Source organism: Phymastichus coffea, unplaced genomic scaffold (genome assembly GCF_024137745.1).
Source record: "Phymastichus coffea isolate CEN01 unplaced genomic scaffold, Cenicafe_Pcof_1.1 PCOF00124, whole genome shotgun sequence".
NCBI classification, from domain to species: Eukaryota; Metazoa; Arthropoda; class Insecta; order Hymenoptera; family Eulophidae; genus Phymastichus; species Phymastichus coffea.
Window position 1 is genome coordinate 52,658 of NW_026706935.1, and position 13,374 is coordinate 66,031.

Here is a 13,374-nt window from a genome sequence, read left to right on the forward strand (position 1 = left end):
TATAAAACGAATTTTATAAAATGCTGAACGAAACTTTTTCTTTGCTATGAAGCTTTTCAACTTTTCTTTCTTATTTAAAATCTGACCTCTTTCGCTCATAGCTTAAGCTAGCATTGCTTTCAAATAATGTTGTATACTGATATATGAATAGAGCATAGAAATTAAGTTTTCATTTTGTATCTTGCATAACCGCAAACAACGATTTTTCGCACGACTGTTGTTAATTAAAAAAGTTAGTTAAAACAGATAAAAAATGATATATTTAAAACATGCTTTTAACTGTCTAATTTTCGTAATAACGTTTGATCGATATTATCAGAGTTGAACATCATTCATTTTGGTCGTGCGATGTATGAAGTTTTAACTCTTGATTTCTATATTCTCCATATCACTTTCTAAAATTATTTTAGATAGATTGCAGCTTTACCTGTGAATAGAAGACAACCTTAACTTTTACTGACTTTTCACTCAAAATTAAGGCTAATTTCTTTGCTCATGGCTCAAGCTGCAATTTATTCACAGAAAAATTTCAGGAAATAGTTGTATATAGTTGATACCAGAAGCATTTACTTTGATACCTTGCATGGCCAAGATTGATAATTTTTGGCTGAGATAACATTAATCAAAGATCATACAAATCATTGTAATTATAATATTTTTCATTAATTTCGTTAACTGACCTACATCAACGGCAGCCGCCTCAAATTATTTTTGATAGCACAAAGTTTCAAATTTAAGTTCTTTGCTTCTACTATTCACATCACTATTCAAAATGGCTTTAAATAAATTCCAATTCATGGTATAAGCGAAAGATAAGTCTCAACTATAGTGATTTAATATTTGATAGTGCAAAAACGTCGAGAAGGAATAGTTCCCGCGTACTTTTTCATTTCACCAAGATTTGCCACTTCATTTTCCATCATTACTATATGCCTCCAATAAGAAGAGGGAAAAAGTTCGAAAGTTAAGAAGTTAATTTTTTATATAGGCATTTTCCTAAATGCGCGTGTGTCGAATTTATTTGTTCTTGTTTGACTAACGCCAAATTAAATTTAGCTTATTAAATTATTCAAACGCGTTCATTAACGCAAAATAATGTATAAGAATATTCAGCTGCATGATAATGAGACGCGCATCAAGTTCTTTTAAACGTTCTTTTAAACTAAACAAATGAATCCTCCATCGATCCCGATATTTCATAACATGCTCTGCTTGATAATTCGTACGAAAATACGGGGAAGCAAAATTCAAAAGCAGAATTACATTCCACATGGATGATGTAGTGCGTGCGTTTTGAGGGCAAAGCTTCTGCGGCGAAGGAAAATCCCAAAAGATCAGCCCGCTTGGATGCATAACAAAACGCGAGCTTGAAATTTACGATTTCAAACATCCGCCCGACGTTTTCCATAACTTCATTAACGCCGCGACGGCTGTAAATACTCGGAGGAATTCCAGCGCTGACGTATTTGTTATAATATCCATCCGCGTCACCACGCGTCGTTCGGAAACGTTGAGCGCGGGTAGGGATACTACGGGGAATATGGTCGTTATACCCCAGAGCCCATTAATACATCTATACGCAAATCCAATCAACGCACCGCAAAAAAGACTTCATTAAAATTAAATAAAAGAGTGAAATGCGCGGTGCTCATTATCTGCGGGTAGAGAGACAGAGAGAGAGAAATGATTCGCTCGACAATCGTCGACGCTAAGTTGAGTAGCATTTTTCCTTAATGAATCATCTATCTCTTCGCTCGGCTCGTTCTCGTTTACTTCTATATAGGATCGGATGCCAACATGCGCTACTGCGCGGCGCTTCGCTCATCGGCGCGTAATCAGCTCCGACGCGCTTCTTATTCACACTTGATGCTTTTCCGCCTTACGAGCGCGATGATCTGTTTCAATGCGTGGACGAGTGAATATTTTTTTTCATAAAATATTTGAATGTAATTAAATGGAAATAATTTCGCCATTTTTTCTTGGACGTTCAAGTTCTTTTCAAAATTCGACAAGTGCATCACAAACTTTTAATCTCGTTTATTTTTATGAAATAAACTATATATTGATAGTGAAAGTTATCAAGCCGACAAGAAAATAAATAATCGACAATCTTCAAGTTTAAATATTACAAAATTTTATTTTTCCTCATTTGTACGCACAATATTGAATTTTGATGACAATGTTTGCATTTTAAAAAATAATTTATAAAATATAGTAATATAACTAAAAGTAATATCCATTATATGATAGAAAAAGATATTTATATATATACTTAACTTCTGGTTGCAAAAATACCTTGAAACACTTGTTTCAATAGCTTTGTATTAAAATTGATCAATACATCAAAATCAGGTCTATCGATAATATCTTTTCCTTGAACCGCAATTAATTCAATAGCTTCTTTCTTTAAATTTTCAGCACTATGCAAATCAGCCAATTGTAATAATGCAATCACATTATTGACAGATATAGATCTACAAAGCTCTTCTTCACATATATTCTTAAGTTTCATTAATTCATATTTGTCAGCTGCTTTGAATAAGTCAATTACAATATCTTCACTCAATTTACATTCCCCAGTATATATAAAATGAAGTAATACATTTAATGTATTGTAACTAATATCATCTATTTTTACAATATTTTCTTCATTTTCAAGCATTTTATGCTGAAACATAGCAGCGAATACAGCACTATTAGCAGACAATACCAGTTTATGAGCAAAAATTTCTCTGTTTTGCACAGTAAGTCTTACATCACTGAATTGTTTATTATTAATCAAATTTTCAAATGCTTTAAAATGCTCTATTCTGTTTGAACTACATGTTAGCATTGTTTGGTAATCCTTTATCTCTTTAAGTACAATTTTACATGAAATTATAATTTTATCTGATAGTGTTCTGTTTATAAGTTTCTTCACTAGCGATTTATTCACAAAGAGATTTACACCCCAGCTTCTCATTTTTTCAATGTAGAATGCACGCTGACATTTTGCTCGATTCAGTTGCAATAACTTTACTTTTATTATCAATCATAGAGAATGTAAATTGGGTATGAATATCATGACCAATGAATATAAAATCCTTACTTGATAATAGAGAAACAAATAATGAAACATATCCTTCGGCACTTTTTGCTTTTCCACTTGGATAAATTGTTAGATTCCAGCAGTTACTATTCAAATTGAATGATGGTGAAGATACTGCTTGTCCAATTTTCATTTCATTGTATGAAGAGAAATTTTCAATGTACCATTTATAAGTAGATGAAAAAACTTCACCTCTACCTATTGCAACCATTTTTCTATAAATCTTAATCTTGCTAATATCTTCAAAGTAGTAAAAAAAATCGTATTTGTGAAAGAAATGAACTATACTTCTTGAAGATTAATTTTTATTATACTTATTTTATTGTACGTTATAATATTTGTTGATTTATAGACGTAAAAATTATATTTAAAACTATATATACTATTAACAACTACAAACTACAAATCAACTTACGCATTTATGTTACAAAAATGAAATTCAACTCGATAAATTGAATTATTTACGATATTCATCTATGATGAACGTAACCTATACATTTTCTAGAAGTCGTTTTACATTTGATGCATTAATTGATTCATAAATGCAAGTATATATCTGATAATAACGATGTTTAATGTACTTTGATCAACTGAATATATTATGTAATATGTTTTTGTTTATCTTTCGTATATATAATAATAGAAAAGAAAGATTTATTAATACCGATTCGCTAAGTGACACTATATAGAAAACTACTGAACTAAGATTACTAGAAAGTTATAAAATTCTTCGTAAAATCAAGTTAAATATGTGTGCACTGAAATGGATAGGTAAAGAAGTTTTTTGTGAGAGATAGTGACTATTGGCTTATAAAAGAAATAAGTTGCCAGATTATGATTATGTAGTTTTTTACGGAAGCCCGGTAGTGCTCTCGTGTGACTGAAAAAGTTAATAATCAAAAGTTGCTGCGTTAAGTGTTAATTAAGTCAGTAATTAAGTGATATGATAGGTGATCACTAGGTCACGTATAATATAACGTTGCCCTTTTTTTGTAATTTAGGAGCACAACTGTTTTTCGTGGCCGATTGATGTCCATTTCATTTTATAAATGTTTTCTATTATTTTGACCTCTTGATTCGAAATCGCAAAAATTGAATTTATTATTGATAACTTAATTGTTTAAGCTGTTGTAACTCTTTGTCTAATAAAGATACAGTTATTCATCACTATATCAAACGATTCTTTAATTTGTAACAAATAAGTCGGACTTAAAAAAATAAAATATGATATTGATTAGTTCCCAAGATATTGCGAATCAATTAAAAATATCACGTGAAATGACATTTTGCTAGGAATTACAATAATATATTAACATTAAATAAGTTGAGAACGATATTTATTTGGTTGAATGATGCAAGAAATTTTTTTAAATTGCTAGGCTTGTTTCCAATTTTTATTTAATATCTAATATAAAAATCATGTAAATATAATATTTTATTTAAAAGCAAACTACATACGATTTCGTTATTATACTCAGTATTAATAATCAAATAAAGCTTTTGTCATGATAAGAATTACAGCAAGTTGACACTAAATACAAGGCGAATGTATACATTACGAAGGGTTGGTGGGCATGGATGGGTCGCAGATTATATATGTTAGCATTGAATATAAATTCTTAAGTACACATACACGATATCAAATCAGTTCTTATCCAATTATATACTTGTTATATGTACTCGTATAACATTTTAACGTTTACTACCAATATAGTACGAATATTGAAAATGAATTTTCAAAAAAATGATGTTTAATGATTGATTTGGACAATAAAAAAAGAGTGTCAGAGTGATCTTAATGCAACTTATTACGCAATAAAAACAATATTTTAGTTGCAAGTTGGCAGACAAAATAATTACGACACTGTTTTGGATGATGGCATTTTTCCGTACTTCCTGGAAGAGTAATTGTCTTGGGATAACATTGTTGCTTTAAAATGTATCAAACTAAGCTTAACACAACAAATTTTAAACTTACCACACAAATACTCATATTTTAAAGTTTCAATTTATCACACAGTTTTCCATTTACCATAATGAGCAGAGTCATGTTAAAATATTATGGGATTCTTTACTTTACATACTTTATTGTGTTATATTATTTTCAATAAATTAACAATAATTGAATAGAATATATGAAAAATTTAGAACAAAAATTTATTCGCTGTTTGAAATAGTAAAAATTGTATTGATAATTTAAATTTTTTGTCATTTATAATATTTGTTTAAGAAACAAATACTAGATTGTTTTTTACTGAGAAATTTATAAATTAAATACAGATATTTAATATAATAAATTTTATTGTACTCATTACAATATTTTTTTACTCTATTTACTCTATTGTACTCATTACAATATTTTTTTAATCTATTTACTCTATTGTACTCATTACAATATTTTTTTACACAATAAACATCTACACTTTCACAACAATTTTTTTCGTTACGTAAGAAATACAAATCTATACATTAAATATAAAAATAGATAAAATTAGTTAAAAAAATTAAATTGTTTTATTTTAAATTATTTCAGTAATGTGTCAATTTTAAGTCATAATATTTATTGTACTATTAAGGAATCTAAACAGTCAATTTTAATTTACTAGATTGTGTTTAGTAAATCTTGGGTTGAGCCACAAAACATCGAAAAATATCTTTGAGAATGTCTGCATGTATAGTTCTCAACGAATCGAACTCGGGTTGGTCAGTCATATATTGCCTGTGAGAGACAATGAAATTAATTGCCTTTTTTTAAATAGTTATGTCACAATAGTTATCTTACAAACTTGTTTATTTGATTAAATTTGTATATATACATACCAATGCAATGGACACCAGAAAGTAAAGGATATGAAATTAACTATTATTTCATTTCTGCTATCTGACTGATTCTCGTGCTGCAAAAATCTAGTTAGTTCAAATTGAATCTTAAACATAAATAAACTTCCATGCTAGATATCTTGATATCATCTTTGCTAATCCAGTTTTATTGAAAATACTCAAACAAATTGCTAAATTAATAAAAGAATTATTTAAGTTTCCATAAATTAAAGCAGTCACAAATTGTATGAATTAATATAATGAACAATTAATACAATCAGTATGAAAATTAAAACAGAATAATTTGCAATTTTTCTATCATCTTTTATTTTGCCTTTTCATGTTTAGTTATTTGGATTTGTGGTGAATTCTTGTCTCATGGGAACTGGTCATAAGTCAATTTAAAAAAAAACGTTTCGATGTAATCTTAAATGATTATTATGCTACATGACACTAATTATTTACTAAACTTATAGAAATGTAATTAAAATAATTCACTGAATCAAATGTAGACCTACAATACATAATTATAAAATAACAATTGACTCACATTGTACTACTATATAACTAATAATAAACCTAACTTTATAGAATTATCAATAATATTGATCAATGCTTTATATATATTCCCATGTGATATAAAAAAGCTCTAAGCAACAAGTAATACAGTACTTAAGTATTTTAGTAACTGAAAATCAGGTACATGTGTTTGATGACATAACTACTTTTTTCATAAAAATAATTTATTCTACAGTACATAATTTATTCTTCAGTGTGCTATTCTAATAGCACCTCTATTTTTACACACTGCTGTCACAAATGGCTTTCCGTTCAATCATTCACATTAATCGAACCTTTTTAGCAAGTAAGATTCATAATATTTTATATTCATTATAACATCATATGAATAACCTTATAATATAACATAGAAATTTTCTCAAAAAAACTAGTATTTTCAATTTAATGCTATCATGATTATCTTTTATTCTTTGCTGTAAATTTCATGGTAATTACTTTATTCTAAGTAATTAGATTAAATTTTGAATAACATTTTCTCTTTGAAGCTACAAAATTATTATTGCTAATTTTGTTTAGTTATATAAAACAATTAAACATTTAAAAACAATTTGACTTACTTACTTTTATGAATAAAAAAAATACCAAAAAAATTACTTGCACAATAATTCTGTTACTTCTGTTTTTTCACAATTATTTCGATCATAGGAAATAAAAACAATAATGCTTATTATCAAATAATTGCGCATTTCTTCGATTAAATAAATTGACATATTACAATACAAAACATGCTAAAAAATCGTATTATTGAAAACTTTTTATTGCAAATTTTTGATAAGATATAACTTCATAGGTTAGGATGATGTTTATTACCTTCATTCGTTTCAGTTAATATTCTGTCAAAAATTTTTTTCGATGTACTGTTTTTATACTTTGAAAATAATTTGTGAAATAATCTAATTTTATAGCAATAAAATGAAAACAAAGTAATTAAAAGTCAAAAATGTGGATGCGATGGTGGCAAGTTAATGCAATGCTACACCAATTGTGACTACACTGATAGTCTTCATATGCAATCGCCCTTTTATTATAAGTACTATAATGCCTTCACATTGCCTCTGCCTTATTTACAGTCTGCATTTTCCTGATTAATATTAATTACGATTTCATTTTTCTATAAATACTATAATTTTTTTCAACATATTTTTTACATAAACTTATTTTGTATTTTCAATACGTCATACAAAAAATAAAAAAATCGTAGATAGAATAATCATTTAAGCTGGAATCGTTATGTGACCATTTTGATGATTTGAAAAATAAATATGAACAATTTTAATGGTTAAAAAAATTCTTCTTGTTGACCAAATTAAAAAATACTATGTAGGAATAGTAGATGTAGACTGTAGCAATTAAGTTATTCAATTTAAGCTATTACTTCATGAATTAATAAAATAATAGAAAATGATACGTTTAATAATAAATAATTACAAACTTAGATGGTTAAAAACAATCATGTCTATAACTTGTTCAAATTCTTTAATATGTATATCTATTAGCTTAAAGTTTCTGAGTTTCTAAGTTTTGGTATTTTTAACTTATCGATGTGTCCATGTAGAGCACTTCTGTGGATTGCGATGTAGCTTACACTGCTGTACAAATATATTGATTTCGAATAATAATTAAAAAGTTATAAATAAAATCTGATTAAATTTTATTCTAGTTATAAAATACAAATGGAAACAATTATAATTTTCGTATATAACATGTATTTATATTTTCATAACAATGTGTTTTGTTATACTAAAAGTGCGAATTTCATGAATAAATATGAAAAATAAATAAAACTAGTTTTCAGATTTGATTGAAATACTCATCTTTTTCAAATTTCAAATATGTGTCAAAACAGCGCCGTTGAAACGAACAATAACAAAGTAAGCAGTGAAATTTCATTTACATGATTAGACATTAACATATTTTGCGTTTCTTATTGAGTTGAGTAGAAATACTCTGAAAAACATCTTTTAAAAATTCTGCGTGAAAAGTTGGTAATGAATCAACCACGGGTTGATAAATCATTTCTTGCCCATGAGAGACAATGAAATCCATTGCTTTTTCCTTCAAATGTTTCGCTTCGTACATATCTGCCAAATTAAGGTATTCAATAATGTTATCCGTTGAAAAGTTTTTACTCATTTCAATTTCACAAATGTGTTTCAATTTCGTAAGTTTATATTTTTCGGATGCTTTTAGCATTTCTCTTGCTATTTTTTCTGACAATTCAGTTTCACCAGTGTACATGAAGCGTAACAATTTATAAAATACTCCATATTTAATGTCTTCAATAATTTCTATACGATCTCTGTTCTCTTGAATATCATTATTAAACATATCAGCAAAAACTGAACTATGAGCAGCTAATACAATTTTGTGGGCGAAAATTGTTCTATCTTCTACAAAGAATTTTACATCGCTAAATTGCGCGTTATCAAGGTAATCTTTGAATACCTTAGAATTTTGTACTTTATTGGAACTTTTAACAGGAATTGTTTCAGCTATTATTGTATCCTCTGTGAATATCTTACATAGAACTATAATGTTATCAGTTTTCATTATTATATCGCTTTTCAGTAAATTTGATTTTCCTCTTCCTCGATCGTTAAACATAGTCAATTTTGTATTATAGAAAGAAGCAACAACTTTTTGTTCGCTATTAAGAATTGTGTATGAAAATTTGGCTTTGAATAACTTATCATTATTTTTATTTGGGTAAAGAAAGAGAGATACATAATTTTCTGATGCTTTATCTTTTGAACCATTTGGAAACATCCTCAAATGCCAAGTCTGTTTTTGAATATGAAATGGAGGTGAACGTATATACATATCTTTACCACTTGTCAAACTATTGTATGATGTGTAATTTTGGATTTTCCATTCACAAACTGTTGACCAAGTATAGACGTCTCCAACGATCGATCTGGCCATACTGACTTTAGTATATTAATTTTCTTAAAAGTAAATGTCTAATATTTATTAAATGAGCTTTATTTAATCCAATTATTATATTATCTGTTGAGAAACTTTTAAATACAAAAATTAAATTTTAAAGATTCAAAATATTCGTGATCAAAAAAAGGAAAGAACTATTACTACAATCTACAAAAATTTGAAAGAGGTCAACTTTTTCTTCTGTAGATTATTTACCTTATATCATATATATGTGAAGACAAAATTATAAAATAATTTTATTCTTTCTTTTTGTAGGTAGTGAAATTAACAAGCAACTGTAATCAAAACAAAACAAAACTAAGAAATTAATGGAACATTTCATACTTGCCTATGCTATGCTATTTATTACGAACTGTATAGGATCATAGATTTTTAGGAAACTCAACTTAATGCTCAGATTGTAAATATAAAAATCATTAGTTAATATAACACAAAGAAAAACAATCATTTTCAAATTTACAATCTGAGCATTAGATTGAGCAAAAATATTTAACTAACATTTTTAATTGAAGAAATATTTGTCGATACATTTCTTTAAGTAAATTGTTAACTAAATATTTTTAAACCTCAAAATCAGATGTACATTGTTCTTTACAAGATTTAGCAATTTATTTTGAATGAATACTTGAAAAATCTCAAAGTGAAAAATATAGTTACATAAAGTTCATATGCTACTAAAGGCATTCTGTGAATATGCAATGTTCAATTTTTCCAAAGTATTCTGATTTACAGCAATATTTTCAGAGCTTATAAAACACAACAATTCAATTAAATATTCATAACTGTATTTTTTACACAAACTATATTATTATATTTTCATTTTATACTCAAATATATTTGGCAACAAAGATCAGACACTGAGTATTTTATTTCAATCTTTGAGCAATAATATTATAGTTTACAGTACCATTTTAACATTTTTAAATTCTTTTTAATTCATAAAACAATCAAGCATTTCAAAATTTTTAAACTTATTTATTGTACTAAAAAAAAGTGTATAAATCTGTATGCTGTAAAGATTATTTATTCTCATTTCTTTGTAACTAAAATAAATAGTTACATTACAATTAAGAATAGATTCTGCAAAACTTTTTATATATGTTAAAATTCATTTAGACGTGTAAAATATGTATGAACATTTTTTTATTACTTTCGCTATTCGCTTTGTACGTATACGAAGATATTTTTTAGGTTATAAGGAGAGATATTAAATATACCTTTATTCTTTTTAATCAATATCTTGACAGAAAATTGATACCCACAATGTATTGTATTTATCTTTACTAATAAAATTAAGAACTGTGTTAATTTAACAACAATATTTAAGAAAGTGTTGAAAATGTAATTGAAAACCGGAATGGCATGAATATACAACACTAGTGATCAGCTGTAAGTATAGCCAGTATAGGGTAACCTGAGTAGTTTAGTTTATATACATACATACATATATGTAAACTTAAAGTATCTAATTTTTTACGGACAAATTACAATGAAAAATTGTATTTGAAAAATACAATCAATATACGATTTAATATAAATGCAATGTTAAATATACACATAATGGGTAAATTTTCATTTTATTTACTTCGTAATAAAACAAATACATATTAGAATAAGTTTTCGTTTTAATAATTATAATTAATTGGTGAACAATACTCTAATAATTTCATAAGCAAATCATTAAGTATTTAAAGTAAACGTTTCGCTTTTTATTAAAAAAGGACAAGCAATTCTAGTGAAATTTAAGTGAATTTTCTAGAAGAGATTACAGTCATTTATAAATTGTCTTGTCACTAATAATTAAATTTTTTTTCAAGTCACCTTACTGAATAATTATAATACAAAGAATACACATATTCTCTATTCATAATACTTTATTGATGTATTATAACCTATGATGCCATTTACATTTAGTTCAATTGAATAATAGGATAAATGTTTACAATTAATTAAATAATCGAAGCATATATACTTAACAAACAATTTAATAGCACATGAAGGTTTTTAAGAATTTTCAAGATTGTTAATTTTAATAAAAATAGTCACAGTGAATCTGAACAATCTTAACTTTATTACAAAACATTGTAGTAACATTAACTCTTTGTTATATTGAAGAAAAATAAATTTAAGAACATCATTAAAAAGACATCTGTCCAAGTTCCTTAGAGTTGAAATTTCTGAACTACCGATCATTTCTTTTCCATAAGCAACAATAAAATTAATCTCTATATTTTTCAAAAATACTGCATTATGCCTGTCAACAAATGAAAGATATTCAATCACATTGTCATTAATTATCGTTTTGTTTAGATATTCATTGCTTGCATTTTTTAAATTTACCAATCGATACTTACCAGCAGTCTGGAATAAATCAATTGCTGGAGAATTTTAATAAGTCACATATACCTGTGTATAAGAACTGCAATAGAAGCAAAAAATATTGTAATTGATATCTTCGATTATCACGACATTTTCTTTTGTCTCTCATATTTTATGCTCAAACAGCCTTAAAAACTTGACTATGAGTACTCAGTATCCCTTTATGCAAATATTTGTTTACCTTTCACTATTAATTTAACGTTGTTTAAATATTGATTATTGATAGAACTATCAAACTGATTACGATTTAATAACATGGCGAAGCATTTTAATACACACCATGTTTGGTCATTAAAGATTTGGCACATAACAATTATTTTATCAATAGATGTTGAGCATATATATGCTGCTACAGTAATTCTAAATATTAGATTTACTGGGCCCTTAGATCTTAAATTTTCGATCAAACATATATTTTTGTGTGTAATCTGTACCAGTAATAACTTGCATTTCAGCGATACAAAGAAAAAGTCGGAAATATACATCCATGCCAATATAATTTTTCAATTCACAACCTAGGATTACAGATATATAGTCTTGATATTCTACACTTTTGCCATTCAGATAAATAGCTAGACATAAAGAATTATTGAATCCCTCAAATAATGGTGAAACTAACTTTGTACCATTTTTTAAATCCTGGTATGAAAACCAATTTTTAATTTCCCATTGATGCATGAGCACCATAGTTCGATTATATTTAATATTTACTATAGGTGCACTTATTTTAATATAGGTATTTTTCCACTTATTCAACTCCATTAGGTATATATACATTTTAAATAACTAAGCCATGATAGCCTGAGACCACGTGACCGCCATTCCCAATTGTTTTAATTCGCACTCAATAACAACTTCAACTGAAAATAAAGATATGTACATGCATAAACGACATTAGCAAGTGATCTCTTTTTATATTTTCCTAACTTTTTTATTACATGAATATAATACTTCTGATACGTTTTTCCTATTTCGTATTATTTAATATTCGAAAATATTGGATGGCACAAGAGTTGAATTGTTAGGTATAATTTTATTTAAATTAAGAAATACTTAACCTTACTTTTAAACCCAAGCATATATGCATATATGAAACAATTCAAACAACACTTATGCGAGTGATTCATTCGCGTACTTCACAACTGCGTACCAATTAAGCAAGAAATATTTACCTTGAGCATGAGCTAATTTAACAAAACTAAAAACAAAAGCTCAACGGCTAGAACGACCGGTTCTAACAAGTGGCTGGCAGGCGATTACCGGTTCACTTTACTCTCTGACGTGCGCTATCTCTTTCGAAACAGCTGATTGCGGCCAACCGGATTGCGAGTATAGTCTTTTAGGTTAAACAATCCAACTAAATAAAAGCATTTTTCAATGTTAAACGTATTGCTTGAGAATAATAATTACTTTTCTTTTCATTTTCATATCGTAGTTATTAAGCTTTACTTTCAGATCATTTCTTCTTGACTATCAATAGATTGTAGTTCAAATATGTAGTGCCAATATTTATATAATATTTGTACTAATGTTTGTGTGGTATTATGACAATACTTATTATT

General features: G+C 27.1%; 2 protein-coding genes and 1 long non-coding RNA gene across 4 annotated transcripts; all 3 read right to left on the reverse strand.

The window, feature by feature from the left end:
* Positions 1 to 2,272: 2,272 nt before the first annotated feature.
* Positions 2,273 to 2,910, reverse strand: LOC131671353 (speckle-type POZ protein-like). The gene has a single exon (XM_058947715.1). It carries the CDS (start codon positions 2,831 to 2,833, stop codon positions 2,273 to 2,275), a length of 561 nt encoding a protein of 186 aa, XP_058803698.1. The 5' UTR covers positions 2,834 to 2,910.
* Positions 2,911 to 5,511: 2,601 nt separating this feature from the next.
* LOC131671348 (uncharacterized) lies at positions 5,512 to 8,064 on the reverse strand. Of its 2 annotated transcripts, none has more exons than XR_009302530.1 (3): positions 7,298 to 8,064; positions 5,909 to 5,995; positions 5,512 to 5,807 (listed from the first exon to the last, which is right to left on the reverse strand). It is a non-coding gene; the product is annotated as an uncharacterized LOC131671348 (long non-coding RNA). The 2 variants fall into 2 exon arrangements; XR_009302529.1 differs by having other exon boundaries at positions 5,909 to 6,099.
* Positions 8,065 to 8,143: 79 nt separating this feature from the next.
* LOC131671338 (protein roadkill-like) lies at positions 8,144 to 10,798 on the reverse strand. Its single transcript, XM_058947700.1, has 2 exons — positions 10,651 to 10,798; positions 8,144 to 9,708 (listed from the first exon to the last, which is right to left on the reverse strand). The coding sequence occupies exon 2, from the start codon at positions 9,407 to 9,409 to the stop codon at positions 8,393 to 8,395; it is 1,017 nt and encodes a 338-aa protein (XP_058803683.1). The 5' UTR covers positions 9,410 to 9,708; positions 10,651 to 10,798; the 3' UTR covers positions 8,144 to 8,392.
* Between the last annotated feature and the right edge of the window lie 2,576 nt (positions 10,799 to 13,374).

Coding starts and splice junctions, on each gene's coding strand:
- LOC131671353 (XM_058947715.1), bottom strand. CDS start 2,833: ATGCTAACATGTAGTTCAAACAGAATAGAGCATTTTAAAGCATTTGAA.
- LOC131671338 (XM_058947700.1), bottom strand. CDS start 9,409: ATGGCCAGATCGATCGTTGGAGACGTCTATACTTGGTCAACAGTTTGT.